At 43.9% G+C, this 16,636-nt stretch overlaps 2 protein-coding genes and 1 pseudogene across 3 annotated transcripts; 1 reads left to right on the forward strand and 2 right to left on the reverse strand.

The window, feature by feature from the left end:
* The first annotated feature begins 6,479 nt into the window (after positions 1–6,479).
* On the forward strand, positions 6,480–7,813 carry LOC133928389 (uncharacterized). The gene is made up of 2 exons (XM_062374702.1): positions 6,480–7,412; positions 7,494–7,813. Exons 1-2 carry the CDS (start codon positions 6,605–6,607, stop codon positions 7,544–7,546), a joined length of 861 nt encoding a protein of 286 aa, XP_062230686.1. The 5' UTR covers positions 6,480–6,604; the 3' UTR covers positions 7,547–7,813.
* Positions 7,814–8,050: 237 nt separating this feature from the next.
* On the reverse strand, positions 8,051–10,907 carry LOC133928388 (peptide chain release factor 1, mitochondrial). Of its 2 annotated transcripts, none has more exons than XM_062374701.1 (11): positions 10,688–10,907; positions 10,352–10,473; positions 10,121–10,215; positions 9,853–10,036; positions 9,703–9,751; positions 9,532–9,610; positions 9,305–9,379; positions 9,145–9,222; positions 8,864–9,022; positions 8,545–8,640; positions 8,051–8,478 (listed from the first exon to the last, which is right to left on the reverse strand). In XM_062374701.1, the coding sequence occupies exons 1-11, from the start codon at positions 10,807–10,809 to the stop codon at positions 8,290–8,292; spliced, it is 1,248 nt and encodes a 415-aa protein (XP_062230685.1). In that variant the 5' UTR covers positions 10,810–10,907; the 3' UTR covers positions 8,051–8,289. The 2 variants fall into 2 exon arrangements, with proteins under 2 accessions (XP_062230685.1, XP_062230684.1); XM_062374700.1 differs by having other exon boundaries at positions 10,121–10,219.
* A 212-nt stretch (positions 10,908–11,119) lies between these two features.
* LOC133928391 (CBL-interacting protein kinase 17-like) lies at positions 11,120–15,585 on the reverse strand (annotated as a pseudogene).
* Positions 15,586–16,636: the final 1,051 nt, after the last annotated feature.

Below are 16,636 nucleotides of genomic sequence, written 5' to 3' on the forward strand. Positions count from 1 at the left end.
GACCGATTTAACTTAAATCACAACCTCACCTCCCTGCTCTCCTACTGAACACGTACCCACATCATTTATTCAGTAAGTTATAACCAAAGGCACCTTACCAAAGTGAAGCACATTTCTCCCATTTTTGGGTTCTCACCGCGCAAATTGACAACTGCTGACGGTGAAAACGATGCATATTCTTATAGTTAGGGATGCAAGTAAGTACCTAATGGATAGTTTTGTGTCAATATTTAGTTTATTTGCATCACTATCCGGGATGAGAAAGCACATGTTTAGTTCAATTAAGTAAGATTTGGTTCAATCTAATGACCCATAAAAAAACAAAACTTGCATCCTACTTGTAGTTCTAGATTGTATCTGTCATCTGCTATTTTGGCCTCGCTATTGTGATTTTGTGAGATTTATAGTTTACTGGTTGTCAAGTCTGAAGGATGACTATAACAACCAGCAACTGGCTCGAAGGGATTTTTTTTTTGGAATGAGCAGATGATCTGCTCAGCCTCCGTCTGCTAGTCGTTCTGCTAGCTTTATTGCCCTGCATGGCCCTTGGGCATGGTCACAGAACAAATGGCAACGGAAAAGTTCATTATTTACCATACCAAGATAATAGGTTTACTGATCAAAATCACTATAAAAGGATCACTGATAAAAAATAATAGGCTTACTGATCAAAATCACTCAAAAAAAGTTTGCTGATAAAAAAAACCTTAAGTTTAGGTTTTCCATTACAATATTCGTATTCATCGAAATACCAACTAAAGACTACTCACGCCCGAAAATAACAACAATAAAAACCTTAGAGAGTGATAGACGTTAATGAGTAGTAAAATCCAAAGGGGCGCAATCTTGGGGTGGATTCGAACCATAATTTCAAGGGCCACCTATGTTCAGCAAAAGATTGTAGGCATTGGTGCACAAGAACAATTATGTATCAACCATCGAGTTGTAGCTCAATTCAAAGTTTAATACCAATATGTATATATAGTTACAACTGTAACATCCTGAGTTTAAACATGTTAATTAGTTGTAAATTTCACTCCAAATTGAAAATTTTTATGAATAATTAGGCTAACTAAGATTAAGAAAATAGGTATATGAAGGTATATATATACCAATATGTATACATTCATATATATTAAAGGTACTAAGTTGAATAGTTGTTCCAAAATGCCCTAAGTATCAATTTCAAAATAGTCCATGCATTGAATTGGTTCATACACATTGGTTTGATGTTTTTCTGGCTCTTTGTGTGCAGATTTGAAATTAAATGTCTCTTAATTTCAAATCTATTCTTAGATTCTATTCAGCTCAAATCCAATTCAAGCTCAAATCCTTTGATTCAAATCATCTTAGAAAGCTCTAGATCCAAGTCTAAATCAAAGATCAAATATTCCAAATGGAGTTGATCATAACCCAAAGTCGAATCCAAATTCAAATACTCCATTTGAATTTATCCCAAAATTTCCTCTCTTTTCCTTTTTCCATTTTCTTCCCGGGACAAATCCTTCTCCTCTCTCTTCTCCCTGGAGTGGCCCAGCTGTCCGGCCCAACTGGTCATCTCATTCTCACCCGCGCGTGCCAGGCCCAGCTTTGCACCCGCGCGCTCGCCCGCGCCCCACGCACCTCGGCCGTCCACGTGTCAGCCATCCGACGCGTGCCCGCGTGCCCTCTCCTTTCTCCTCCCTCCTCCACCTCACCGCAATGTCGGCCGCCGTTTTCCCCTCTTCGGGAAATATCCCGACCGGCCTCCGCTTCTCGCTCTCTCCTTTCTCTCTTCGCCCATGCCACGTGACTTTCGCGCCCCGCATGCGCGTGGATGGCACAGAGCACCCACACCGCGGGAAACATGGTGGGCACCACCCACCGCCTCGCTGATGCGTCGTCCGTCGACGTCCTCGTGACGCCAGTGAGCTCGCCGCCTCTTTGTGCGCCCCTTCCCCTCTATAAATAGCTCGAGCCTGGCCTCTCTACTCCCTCTTTTCCCTAATTCACCGCCGTCGCGCCCGTTCGCTCCACTGTAGCTCATCATTGCTCCACTGGCCGCTATCCCATTCTCGCCATCTCCGAGCACGGTGAGCCTCCCCGGATCCCTTAGCGCCCCTCTCTCTTGGCCGATTGTCGCGCGCTGCTGTGTGTTTGTCTTCAGCCGCCGTGCTTTTGCTCATCACCGGCATGCTGGTGCTCCGTGTGTGTGGTCGGCCATTGTGCCGTGATACCTAGGGGCCTCATGCCCCTTTTCTTTGCAGGTTGGCACCTCCCAGTCCAGGGGAGGTGCTACCTGACTTTTCCAATGCCATTGTCCCCTCTCTAGCCACCGTCTGGTATCGCTCTCACCGCCGATCGTCGACGTTCAGCCCACCACCGAGTCCGTCATGTTATGAAGATCCCTGGCGTTAAATTCCCATCGTGAAACCCTGGCCGGAACGCATCGCCGGTGACCTCCACCGCAATCCCTCGTCGCTGTTGTTCTCTCCCTCTTCTCCGCAGCGCGCTCGCGCGCGCGTGGCCGGGCTCGCCAGCGCGCCGCTCGGCCTAGCCTGCAGGCCTGGCTCGGCCTAGTAGCGACCGGCCTGCCAGGCTGGCCCAGTCGCCCACAGGCCACGCCCCCATGGGCGACCCAGCTCCCGTAGCCTGCTAAGCCACTCGGCCTAAACACGAGCGGACCAGTACTGTGTAGCCTAAAGACCAGCCCAATTCGAGCCCATCTCAGCCCACTTGGTACTGTTCTTGTGGGTCCATGCTACTGTTCAGAGGGTCCCACCTATAAATAGTATCATTTCATAATTTTACGATTTAAATTTAGATTTAATCTTTCGGGAGTCATAATTTCTCCGTTCTAGCTCTGATTTCGGTGATTCTTTCACCAAAATTCATCTAAATTCGAGATCTACCCATCTATCACAGTGTGATATCCATTAGGGCTCATTTGACTTTCTATTTAGTATTATTTGATTCTTCTCTAGTATAGCTCGTTGTTGATCGTAGTTGTAATTGCATAAAAACATGAGTTCTGCAAGTTCTGCGTGGGAAGTGGCAGAAGCGAGGAGAGTCCTGATTTCAACCAAGAATTAGTGGAGAACTCCAGAGAAGGCAAGTCCTAACTCCTTGATCATACTGAATCTATGATTTTTAAATAACCTACAAGATCAACTAAAACTGAATTTATTATCGTATGTGCTATGTATTGCGCTTTAACAAACTGCTTGTAATAGTTAATCCCATCAAACACATGTCATGTTTTGAATATTATCATCCAAAATACATATCACCCAAGGATTACATGTTGTTATATATATATATATATATTAATGACAGACTACGCCTTGATGCTTAGGATTGAATACGTCCCCTCGGAGACATCGCTTTTAAAACACCTCTCCTCGGAGATAAGATTTATTGTTATCAATGATAACTCATATACCATGAATCCTTGATGGTTGTGAATTTTGTGATGGTTGTGAAATTCTTGATGTCGTGCGGGATATGTTGGGTGATGTGTAAAAATGGGTGAAAACTATTTGGCGGGGGTAGGTGGAGTAATATTCTGGATGAGAATGCTCCTAGAGGCTTGAGTCACCTCTGTGGTGTTCATTACCAGAAAATACCTACCTCGACCACTTAAGGACCAAGTCAATTGCCTCGACATGCTTAGCCACTCTCGTGCAACTATGCGTCCTGAATAGGTAGGACTTAACTTCCTCTTTCACCGGACTAAGTTGGCATAATACTAGGAGGCTAAGAGCAGCAAGAGGCCAAGTACATATCTATCCCTCTGTCTGAAGGTTTCTAGAACCAGCCTAAGCTTAAAAAGTTGGTTAGCCTTCAGTGCATGGCCTTTGAGGCTTGGGATATCTCGTAGAAAAGCCCGACAGGAAAGGTGTTTGGAGGGTCTCAGTATGATTCGCTCCTCCGCTTGCAACGATTGGAGGCTGAGCATATCGATTGGGTAAGGTTGTACAACATCTGCAGAGCGTAAATCTATTTGAATAGTCGTGTCCATGGTCATGGACATGCGAAGCATGACCCCATTTGATTAGACTCTGAGTGCGTGTGTCTTGATGAGTGTGTGTGGACTAGATATCCGTGTGGTGAAGTTTCTGGCTCAATCCGCCAGAAGCTGTGTGGTACTAGAGGTACACCAGATGTGATAATAGTGACTGTAAAGTGAGGTGTAGCCCCTCCTAGGACAAAAAAACCCAGATACAACTTGTTGCCTTATTTTGAACTATTCAAACTATTTTGAAGTCTTTAGTAGATGACACAATTAAATACCTGCACAAAATTGCTTTACGCTAAAGACCAAAACCATAAAGCCTTGCCCTTAAATTAGCCCATTATACATCTATCAACATTTTGAGGTAGTATAGGGCTTGCTGAGTACCTTCCGTACTCACTCTTGTTGTCATCCATATGAATAAGCCGATACCGACTTCGTCGGAGGTGATGCTGGGGATGAAGAGTAGTCTAAAGAGTCGCGTTCGCATCCTCGCTGCTTGTGGCTTGGGTTTTTGTTTTCTATTATGTTTTGTTTGCCGTTAGGCCAGGTTTGTTATATACAATATGGTTTGTAACTTTTTGTACTCAGAACTTTAATAATTATGTACGAAATTTAACTGTGATACTATAATTATTATACTATACGTATTAGCTATTTAATCCAAATACTGCTATAAGAGACACAAGAGATCCCGATAACAGAGGTCTTACAACAACTCTCTTCAAAGTTTACTAGGAATATGCAAGGAATTGCAACACCCCTTACAAAATTCCATAGGAGTTCTATGACACCCCAAAACAAGTGCTACTTGTAATAAACCTCAATTAGTTACATGCATAAAAGGAAAGATGTACCCTAAAAGAGGAAAAGCGTGACAAACATCACAGAGGATCTCAACAAATTGAAAAGGAATACTCCAAACTAAGGACTCCTTTCCAATAGAGGAAAATTGATGGAAAAACTAGGATTCTGATTCCTATAGACCCGGTTGCTATAGCTTCCTTTGGTTCATTCGAATCACTCATAGGAAAATTGAAGCATTTCCTCTCGATTCTATATGAAAACCATAGGGAAAAAATAATCGTTTCAAACCTCATTGGAATTTCATATGAACTAAGAATGAGAGCATGCGATGGACTTAACAATCGCCCTGGTTCCCAAATCAAGCTGCTACTCATTGCCTATCGCTGAATTTTGTGTGTGTGTATCTGGGTAAAAATTGTTTATCTGAGTAACCTCTTTTATGTCGTCTTGCTATGATTTACTGCATATAGCCACTTTTTATAAACCACTTAGCTTTTAGTGGCTTCTGGTTATAAATTATGCCTACTAGATGTGGTATGGTAGAAGTACAATACATAGTAACAATATATAGAAAAAAAACAAGTCATCATAGGTTAATCTAACTGTCAAACCGCCATCTAACGTACAAAATGCACATAAAAAGGGGACGATGCAAAATCAGAAAATATAAAGAGGGTCGACAATGCACAACAGAAAAAAATTATAGCTTGTAATACTTACGTTTTACATTTATTCACCAAACAGTATGTGCAACAATGTGCAGGGTGAATCCTAGTTTCGTCTCAATGCACATTCAATTGTTGTAGTGTTGGTTTGACTACAGAAAATTTACTATAAACTTAAAAGTGACATTAATGAAGATTATTTTAATATAATACATACCGTGTTCAAAAAATTGTTATTTTAGGCAACTTATGAATTCCATCCGGGTTGGCGTTCCATTTTTCTTATTGGAATGAAACGTTCGGTACCGGTCGTTCGGTGTACCATTCTAAAATATACTCTCTCCAGTTATAAAAGAGTGTCGTTTTGAATATCGATATAGCAATGTTATAATATTTTGAAACTATTTTTCAAGACAACACTAGTTATGCTATTTTTAAAAGTCAAATCGAAATATTCAATGAGGTATTTATGATCAAAATTTATAACTGTTGACTCTGTGTAACCTAAAATGACACTCTTTTATAACTTGATGGAGTAATAAAATAATATATAAATACATAATATGTTTTATTGTGCAAAAAATGCATAGTAAACACATGTTTTATTCATCAAACATACATATAAATTATATTTCTTGTATAAAAGTACTTTAATATAAAATTTAGTCTAACTAAACCTCACTTCATGCCATGCATTTGTCCTTATTCTCTAGTGTAATGGAATGTGACATGCCAGCTATTGCGGTCATTTTGGATGGATCCCGGACGGAATAAGCGAAATGAAGTGGAACGACGAGCGAAATGGAACGCGAGACTTTGCCATACCGGAATGGAATTGATAAGTATGAGTTTAGAGCCTCAAATGGAATTCATTTTGTTGTTTGTGTACTTGCTGTAAAAAATAAAATAAGAACTCTTAAAAAGAAATCACTACATAGAAAAATAAACTCTAAATGTGCACCAAAACTGTTTTTTTTTCCTTCCCGTTTGAACGTTTATTCCTTTCCCATTTGGATAGCAGAAAGAAAATAGAGAAAACCTCTGCTCGTTGAGCCGTTTGGCTGCGTCTCTCCACCCACGAGAGAAACCCTAATCCTCCTCCCCTCTTCTCTCCTCTCCCCTCGAAGCCGCCACCGCCATGACGCCTCCCTTCCGCCCGTCCCCCTCCGCCCCTCGCGGCTGCGGCGGCGACCGCTGCGCCTCCGGCCGCGACGCGTGGCCCCTCCACCACGTCCGCCACGAGGGCGTCTTCTGCCGCCTCTGCTCCTCCTGCGTCCTCCTCTACCACCCCGCCGCCTTCTGCTCCGCCTGCCTGCTCCTCCTCTCCCCCGACGCCGCCGCCACCGAGGAGCCCCGGCTCGACCCCGCCCTCGCCCCGCCCGGCCCCACCGCCGCCTGCACCGACTGCGGCCTCTCCGTCGCGCACCACTCCTGCGTCCCGGACCCCGCCTCCTTCGTCTGCCCGCCCTGCGCCGCCGCCACCGAGGCCAGGCCCTTCTCCTTCTCGCCCGCGCCCCCGGGGGGCGGCCGCCGCGCGCTGGACGAGCGCGCCGCGCGGGTCCTCCTCGTCGCGGCGCGCATCGCGCACGAGTCCGTCGGGCGCGCCGCGGCCGCCGCCCGCGAGGAGGCCGAGCGCCGCGTCGCGGAGGCTGCCGCGGCTCGGAAGCGCTCGCGCGAGATGCTCGACGCGGCGTTCCGCGCGCTGGAGGCGGAGGCCAGGGACGCCAAGAAGCCCGCGGGGGCCCAGCCGCCCAAGAAGAAGACCCCGAAGAGCAACGAGGCGAACAGGGACAGGGACAAGCTGCTCAAGCTCAACGCCATGCAGCAGCCTGCACTGGCATTCGCCGCGGCCGCCGCCGCTGCAGCAGCAGCGAGCTCGATGCCATTGCCGACGCCATCATCATCATCCAGGGAGGACAAGAAGTCGGTGAAACAGGAGGCGCACGGTGAGCCAACACGCACCAAATCACTGCAAATGGTCAGCCAATTCGTTACTCTGTACAATGATTGCTGTGAAATTCTTGCAGGTTCAGCGCCGAGAGACGATCGTGCGCCACTGTTTGGGACCTTGCAGTCGTGAGATTGGGGGTGTTGTGATCTGCTTCTTCCGTTCCATTGCGCTTCTGTGCAGCTAAGCAATCTGAGGAACTGCAGCTTCAGGGGTGATAGTCGTAGTGCAGAGTGCTGGAATCCCAATTGTGGAGTCCTCATCGTAAATTCTAGTCTTGACACGCTAGATGATCCTTCCATCTCATGTAGCTGGTTTGAACCCTGTGTTCCGATTTGTTATAAATATTTTGTTGGTGGATGAATGTTGCGCAATCAAATGCAACCAGGTGTTCCAACTTCCCAATTTGTGTCTCTGATGGCTCCGGTTCTTTTATGAAAAGAGCTAGATTGAGATGCCAGTCGTTGCTAGAAAATTGTAGAAAGAGATTCGCGAACAAGAGGACATGTAAAAGAAAATATTACAAGAGGACGCGTAAGATGTTACAATGAAGATCTCCGACGAAACTCAACTTCTAAACCAATTAACCACAAATAAATTGGGGTGCAACGAATCAATAAAAGATTAGAAAAAAAATGTCAGCACCACTGCAGTTTGGAAAGAATTGAATGAGCAAAAGTGGGCTACTACAAGCCTACATTAAAATTCTGAATCATGCCAAACTATATATTCAAAAACAAGGAAATACAATGTATAAGCAAATCCGGAAGTTCATCTTGTCGTCGCTGGTGCGGTGCTATGCATGGTTCCTCGGTCTCCTTTTCTATTTTGTTAGTGACATGGTTCATTGTTGCAGTGGTTCATCAAATTGGCTGTTATGCGGTAAATGAAGCAATCGCGTCCATCTCCTCTTGAAGCAGGAGTGCGTCGATGAATACATCCAGGCTCTCCCCCTCCATAACATCTGCTATGGAGTGGTGTGTGATTCCAACACGATGATCGGTGACACGGCCCTGTGGAAAGTTGTATGTTCTGATTCGCTCAGACCTGTCACCACTTCCAATCTGCTAGCAAGTTAGGTCATAACTTCAGTAGTCATATGTGACTCAGAAATTTGGATGCTAAGGTACCTGCTCTGATCGAAGCTTTGAACGGTCCATGTGGAGCCTATGCCTTTCCATTTCATACAGTCGTGCTCGGAGAACTTTGAGAGCTTTGGCCTTGTTCTATAGAGACAGTAAAATACAACAATAGCATATTAAATTTCTTTGTAATAGACTGGACTGGCATGGGCTCAGTTCATTGGAAGTGAAAGCAATGAAAAAAAAAATCAAATACAACATACACTACTTTCCTGGATGTAAAGGGAAAAAGCTACAGCAAAGACACTACATTAGCATGAGCACACAAAATTTCTTTCATGATGCTTGTAAAACAGAAACCCTTTACCATGTGCTGTGATCTCTCGTCTTGGATTGCAACCACTGTTCCGGTTGGAACATGAGTTATCCTAACAGCACTATCAGTCGTATTGACAGATTGACCTCCAGATCCACCTGATCTGTAGGTATCAATTCTCAAGTCCTCATTCCGCAGTTGGATATCAACCTTCATTTCCCAAGAAAGCGATTATACAACTATTAGTGATGCCAACATGCCATAGATTGCACAGATGATCGGAATCTATGGAAAACAAATGCGAGCAATCAAATGCTATATCCAATTCCAACCTCATCAGCTTGAGGAAGAACAGCAACTGATACAGCACTAGTGTGCACCCGTCCAGATTTCTCGGTCACTGGGACTCTCTGCCATGCTTGGGGGTTAGGTCAAATAATAGTCCAAGTAGGTAAATGTGATTTATATGATAACCATGACTCATTGTTGTACCTGAACTCTATGAATGCCACTCTCAAACTTTAGTTTGCCATACGCCCCAGTACCTAATATAGTTCCACTAGCTTCCTTCATACAAATGAATAATGATAGAAAATGTATGAATTAGGAGTTTGGGGAGAGCTTCGAAGTCTAAAAATTGTCACAACATTTATGCTACAGTGAAAAATCCATGTGCAGATATACAAACAAAAGTTGCGAAACACTGACATAGGTTGTACCTTGTATCCTTTCAAGGCAGACTCCATTATGTCAATAACATCAAATTTCCACCCATTGTTCTGGGCATATTTCTCATACCTATAACATAGACAGATCTGAGTTTTAGCTACACAGATTGAGGATCAGACATTTTGATCCATAGCAACGTCATCAAGGAAATTAAAACCTACATTTTGAATATATCCATTGCAAACAAAGATGCCTCTTCTCCTCCAGTTCCTGCAATATCATATCATCGTCAATCGCCTGATGCCCAATAACAGAGTAAAACTGGAAGAATGAATTGTGCACATGAATGTACAGGACAAGCTCTGGCTCACCTGCCCGAACCTCCAATATACAATCCCTCTCATCAGCTTCGTCTTTTGGAAGCAACGATTTGAACAGATCATGCTGCAATCGTTTCTCCTCCTCGACAGCCTCAAGTAGCTCCTCAGCTGCCATCTCACGCATGTCTTTCTCTTCACGGGCGTTTGTTACCAAAGATTTCAAACCCCTAATTTCCTAGAAACAAATATGAGCCTCCTCTGAACCCTTCATAGTTCATACAATAGGTTGCAGCCTATAAAAATGTAACCTGATTAGTACCTCCCGTTTCGACCTCAGCTCTTTGATCAACTCCATCGTGCTCTCCAGCTTGCGGAACTCCTTGTTAGCTCTCGAGTACTCTGCCGGCGAGGCGGCTGGCTGTCATCATTAACACCAACTCACATCAAGGCTATTGCAGCGAGGCTATCTTAATTCTTACACAATGATAAATTATGCCATTATTGTCCATACTTTGAAGCATCAAAGAGGAGCTTGCCCATCCGAAATTACCTGGTTGATTTGCTCCTGGAGGTATGCGCTCCTCTGCTCGATCAACTTCATTCTCTGCTCGATCAACTTCATTCTCTGCTCCATGATCCCCACCAGGTTCGCGGGCAGCTCCGGGCTCATCTCTGATGCAAAGTAAGGGGACTAAACGAAATTTCGAGGGAGTTTCTCTTCTCGCAGAAGCTCAAATGTTACAGGAATTTTTTTTTAAAAAAAGGAGGCAACTTTCGAAGAGATCACAAAAGCCACAATCGTATTACGGCGCGCGAACCCACGGCTGAAGGAGCAGAGGAAGCGAAGATGGAGCAAGGACGATGAGAGCAGAGGAGAGGTGCTCACCGGCGGTGGAGTAGAGCCGGGGTGGAGGGAAAGGACGCCTCCAGGCGGCCGGAGACGACGCGGGCGCGGCGGCCGGGAAGTGGTGGAGCCGCCGGAGTGCGGCGAGGGCGCCGCCGCCGCATCGGCGTAGGCGATGCAGCATCGCGGCTGCTGCGGCGGCGGAAGTGCGAACCTACTGCTGCTTGCCTTCAGCTTCGGGCCCTTCGGGTTTAGCTGCGGAACACGCCTTTGACACTATAGTGACGTACTATACATTATCCGCCTTCCGACTGTGCTTGCATGTTCTCATTAAATCCGTTTTTCTAACAACATTTACGCAACTCTTTCGGGCCTGGCTTCTGAAACAGAAAGGGCTCTGCTAATTTGCTTGTAAATCTAGAACAAATTCATTCACTCGATGGTGGATTAGGAGAATTTGGCGATGGATAAACGAGGCAACGAAAACAACCAATTTCTTAGATTTCACATTCTGTTTTACATCGGTGACTGATAATTATTTTACACTGCATGATCCTACACTCTTATCTTCTCCACTCATTTCTGACGAATTGTGATACTACAATCGTCCCCAAGCTTCGTCTTCCCTAAGCTTGCACCCTAGATCACGGCTGGGGACAGCGTCCGTCACAATGCAACCAGAGGCGTTGCGGATCGGTTGTCCAAGCTTGCAAGAGCAAGATCATCGTCGACCGACCGTGGCCCGAAGATCTGCTCCATCTTGAGCACACCCAGGTCACTGCAGAAGTGCAGATCCTCTCACAGAGCTGCAAACACATTTCAAAAGGCAACGTCACTCAGTCACCAGCATTGCAGAAGTGCAGTTGTGAATCTTCCTCAGTTACAGTGAAGCCATAGCGGTGAAAATTGCAGCTGCTAACTGCAGTTTTTACCTGTCTGTACACTGCAGGGTCTCCATGGGACTTCTTAAGCTCTACAACGTACAAAGAGGGGCCAAGCTCAAACACCTGAGATCACAAACATCACACCACTTCATTATTAGCCGATCTCCATTTGTCGCAGCGTTGTACCGAAAAGGGGGCTCGGTTCGTCGAATTTGACCTCGGCGCAGACCAGAAATGACGCAGGGTTGCTAGGATTCTTTGATCTGTTGCAGTTTCGCATCACTTTGAGCTGAAAAATCACATGCACGTCGTCGTTAGTTTCTTGAAAATGTTGATAGCAGTGAGCTGAAATCACAGACCTTGCTATGCCCCCTATGAACTTGGAAACCCAACTGACTAGCAGAGCTCTCGATCTTGTCGAACAAATCCTTGGGTGGATGTGTTGATGTGAACCTGATCTTCCGTTGGGACAATTCCTGCAACAAGTCAACATAATTATTAGATGTTCATGGTGGCAAAATTCAGTGTGTTTATCGTTATGATTTTGTGCTGCTAATTACATTGTGGTGATGGAAACTGATTTTTTGGTCAGCCTTTCAGGTCAAACCATTTTCAGTAAGGCGATGATTTTTCTGAAAGGAAATTTCCGAAAGATGCTTTACATACCTCTTCCTCGAAAAACCCTGAAAGATCAAGGGATGATGCCATTCCAATCAACTGAAACGCGTTGATCTGATGAGTCGTCTTATCGCCCGGCGCTTCGTTGATTTCCTTCAGGAAAGAACAAAGGAAACCAAAATTTGTCAATCAGTGGCTACAACTATGAAACGATCTACGTCTATTTGCCGGGTACAGATAGATTCCGACACTTTACCAAACAGTCTGTTCATCTGCCTATACCTCTTTGTCATATGGAAGAGCTGCATCAAGCTGTGCATCTTCATCGTCATTGTCATATGGAACAACAGGAACATGTGCTTTGATTCCTGCCATGTCGATCCTCTTCATCGGATTGGGTTCAAGAATCCTCTGAAGAAGATTTTGTGCACTGGGTGAAAGCCACCTTGGAATCTGAGTGTCACCTCTGAAAATCTAGAACCAGCCGGGCAAAACTAATTACTGAAAGTGGCCTCAGAGATCTACTAGAAAAGAATTCTGCATATTACTGAATGAGTACCTTCTGATAAAGAACAACAATATTTCGGTCATCGAACGGAAGTTATCCCACGGGCATTATATAAAGAATTACTCCACAAGACCAGATATCTGACAAGGATCCATCGTAACCTCTATTCTGCAGAACCTGCAGGCATTCAGTACAAGAATCAGCAACTGCACAACAGAAGAAATTGGTTAGTCCGAAAGCATTTTCTATTGTCGGTCTTTTACCTCAGGGGCAATATAATTGGGGCTACCACATGTTGTATGCAGCAATCCATCATTCTGAAAGTTACAGGTCATAGAATGAAATGAACGATCAGGTTAAGGAAATCATTTAAAACAGTCCAACTCAACAGATTATTCCATCATACCCCGAGATGTTGTGGTAAAGCACTGAGACCAAAATCAGAGATCTTGATATTGCCTTTTCGGTCAACAAGAACGTTTTCAGGCTGTAACAGTGGAACAGGTAAGGAAACTGGTGCTTGCTATGTACATGACCCATGGAAAAATATCGATAGGAACGGATTGTAGAAAAATGAGAAACATTTCTACCTTGAGGTCTCTATGGTAGACGCCCTTTTCATGGCAATAGCTCACACAATCAATTAGCTGCTGAAAAAGCCTCCTTCCTTCTTCTTCAGAGAGTTTTCCCTTTATAGCCTTTTCAATTGCAGTAACGAAAGCAACATGGGGCATTACAAGCCAAACTAACAGTATCTAGCAAGAAATTCATTCTGCAGAAAAGGAGTACAAAGGATTGCTGACAGAAAAGAGTTCCATGGGCTTACAATCTTGTCGAACAGTTCACCTCCATTGACAAACTCAAGCACCATGTAAATCTTCGTTTTGCTAGCAGCAACCTGAATCAGGAGCCAAATCCCATGATTAAGAACAAGCATCCTTTCAACAGCTTATATGACCAAATAATAGCTTCAATGAAATAGATATGTGGACCAGGAGACCCCGTAATTTTGTGGGATTATTTCTTTTTCACAGAAACAAAAACCAGCTCATGAATAGGATGAGCACGGAGTAACTGCTAGTCGGCATTGAATGCAGTCACTGATAGCAACCACACATATAGCTTTAGGTCCTGACAGGGGCGGATCCAGGGCCCGTGCTGGGGGGCTGCAGCACGGGCCCAGCCCAGGAAACCAGAAGAAGATAGAGAAAATTTTTGAAAAAATTTATCATTTCAGCTCACAAACCATGAATTTAGTCCAATAGCAAGAGGCCCAGCACCCCCCTTGGCATTGGGCTGGATCCGCCCCTGGACCCTGATTAGCAGACCTCGAGCTCTAATAATTTTTAGAGTCGATTATTTTCCATTTAAAAAATTTGTAGAGCTAGAGTTATAGATACGTATTTAAGGTAAGCCATTATATTCCTATTTTTAAAAAAAATTAAAATTTAAACCACTTAATTTTAACATACAATCTCAAATTTTGATACTAATAAAGCTGCAACTCTGCCATCTTAGCATATACGAGCGCGTGGGTCCCATAGACCAGAGGCATCCGGTTCCGTGGTCCCGCAAATAATTGGTGGACCCAGCACAAGACGACATGGCACGCCGAATCCACATAGCCATCTTTACATGGCTGGAACGTAGAACCTATAATTAAAGCGACGTGATGCCACGGGCCCACCAGCCTGCCTCTGCGGGTTGGGGAAGACCGGAAGTGTACAGAGCAATAACAGTGCCCGGTGGATCTACTCCACAATCCACACCGCACAATCTATCGCTAGTACTTACCTTAATTCTTTTTTATTTATTCTTATTAATTTTTCACGGTCTTTAAGGTATCTTTGAACTCTAGTAGACGTATTTTTTTACTAGATCTTTGAAGTTAGATTTTGACTAATTTTTTTTTATAAAATATATTATTTATAGCTACAAAACTTGTATAGTATGAAATTATTTTGAATTGTGAATCTAATTATATAATTTTTATACACTATGCATTCTTATAATTTGATTTAATGTTAGTCAAAATATATAAAATTTGATTTTTTTTTAAAAATACGTCTATTATTTCTGAACGAAATGTATTACTTTTCATAACATTATATAAATATATACTAATAAATTATACTTTTACAAAAAATTTGTAAAAACAAATCTAGTCTTATAATTTTATATAACCAATCTTGATAGCTTCAGATATATTTGTGGTCAAATTTTTTAAAAAAATAAATATGATAAATAAAAAAGAACAGAGATAGTATTAAACAACTAAAATAACCTTAAAAATCATGTAACTACGCAGCAATTTCTCGTTTTGCTCGTCTCATCAAAAGAAATTCCATTTGAAATGTGAGACACGCTTTTAAAAACTAGGAACGAAATCGAACCATCAGGAACCTAACTACGCAGCGGAAGATCCATCCAGTTGGGCCGGCGGGCGCCGGAGTGAGAGAGACAAGAGGGGACGAGCTCCTGACCTCGTGCAGGCGGACGACGTTGTGGTGCTTGAGCAGCTTCAGCGTCACGATCTCCCGCCGTATCTGCACCCGGGGGAGGCGGGGCCGTTCATCGATCGAGCTTCGAGCAACGAGCAGTAAACCAGGATCAAGATGCACCGATCGGTCACCGGTGGGCGGCGCAGGCGCAGCACGTAACGTACCTGGTCGTCGACGCGGAGGGAGAAGATCCTGGCGCGGTCGAGGATCTTGACGGCGAAGTGGGCGCCGGTGCAGCGGTGGCGCGCCTGCTTCACCTTCCCGAAGTTGCCCTCCCCGACCGTCCGCCCGATCTCGTACGCGTCCAGCACCTGTAGCCGCCCCTCCTCCCCCGCCCCCACGCCCCCGCTCGCCATTGGAAAGCAGCAGAGGATCGAGACGACGACGTCGACGGCGGGTGCACGTACGGCGCGCACGAGTTTCTTGTGCTACTCTCTCTGACTCGGGGGGGGGGGGGGGTTCCTATCCACTTGTTGGATTCGAATCTGGTGCCGCCGAGCGGGTGGATCTATCCGGGGCATTTTAGTTTTGTTTGTGCCTATATTTTTAGAGAGAAATACGTTTAGTTATATATATACATTGTTCTTTATATTTGTACATATATAATTATATAGTTAGAGTTGGCAAGTAGATATGTTTAAATCAAGCTTCTCTGGAGCCTGGTCTGATAGATGTACTGTATTTGTTACAGTGCTGTAATAAGCCTACTCGTTAGTTTCATGTGTGAGGTCATTGCAACTGCCCATACATGCAACTAAATATCTTTATATGGTTATTATATCTTTAAGTGTAGAGTCATGTTTGCATCCACCTATACAAACAATTAAACACTCTTCTTTTCAAAGTCACTATATCCGCTCAGCCTGTTTTTACTCGTCTAGGATATACATTGCAGCTCTACGAAAACTCATGCGGGAAACCAAACACCCCTCAATTGATTCTTTTTGCCACCGCCAATATGGCTTCGATTATTTTTCGCTCTGCTTCGTAATCATTGACTCAGATAGTTCATATGAGTGGTATCATAATTAAAAGGTCAACTTTTTCAGTAGCAAATTATCAATTTATTCGATAGATGGAGAAAGAAGAGGAGTGAGGAGGTTGGGAAATGGAGACTCGCACTATAGCTCTTCCCACTCTCTAACTAGACTACCAATTGGTGTGCCTCTCTATTTTTTTTTTTTACAAACACATGTGGAGGAGTTCCTCACATAAAAAAATTTCAATTTAACAAAAAGAAAAGAAAACACAGGGTCCAAAAGGAGGAAGAAAAACTTATCAACTAACCAGCTAGACTATCTACTCCTTCCGGTCATAAATACATATCGTTTTGAATAAGATATGATCTCCAATTCATAATTTTGACCACTATTTTCTATTAGAATATATTAATAAAATCCATTGAATTTGTGATATTATGAAAGTTTTTTCAAGACAAATCTACCCATATGATTTTAAGATTTCCAAATTTAATATTTTG

The sequence above is a fragment of the Phragmites australis genome, chromosome 9 (genome assembly GCF_958298935.1).
Source record: "Phragmites australis chromosome 9, lpPhrAust1.1, whole genome shotgun sequence".
In the NCBI taxonomy this organism is placed as follows: domain Eukaryota; kingdom Viridiplantae; phylum Streptophyta; class Magnoliopsida; order Poales; family Poaceae; genus Phragmites; species Phragmites australis.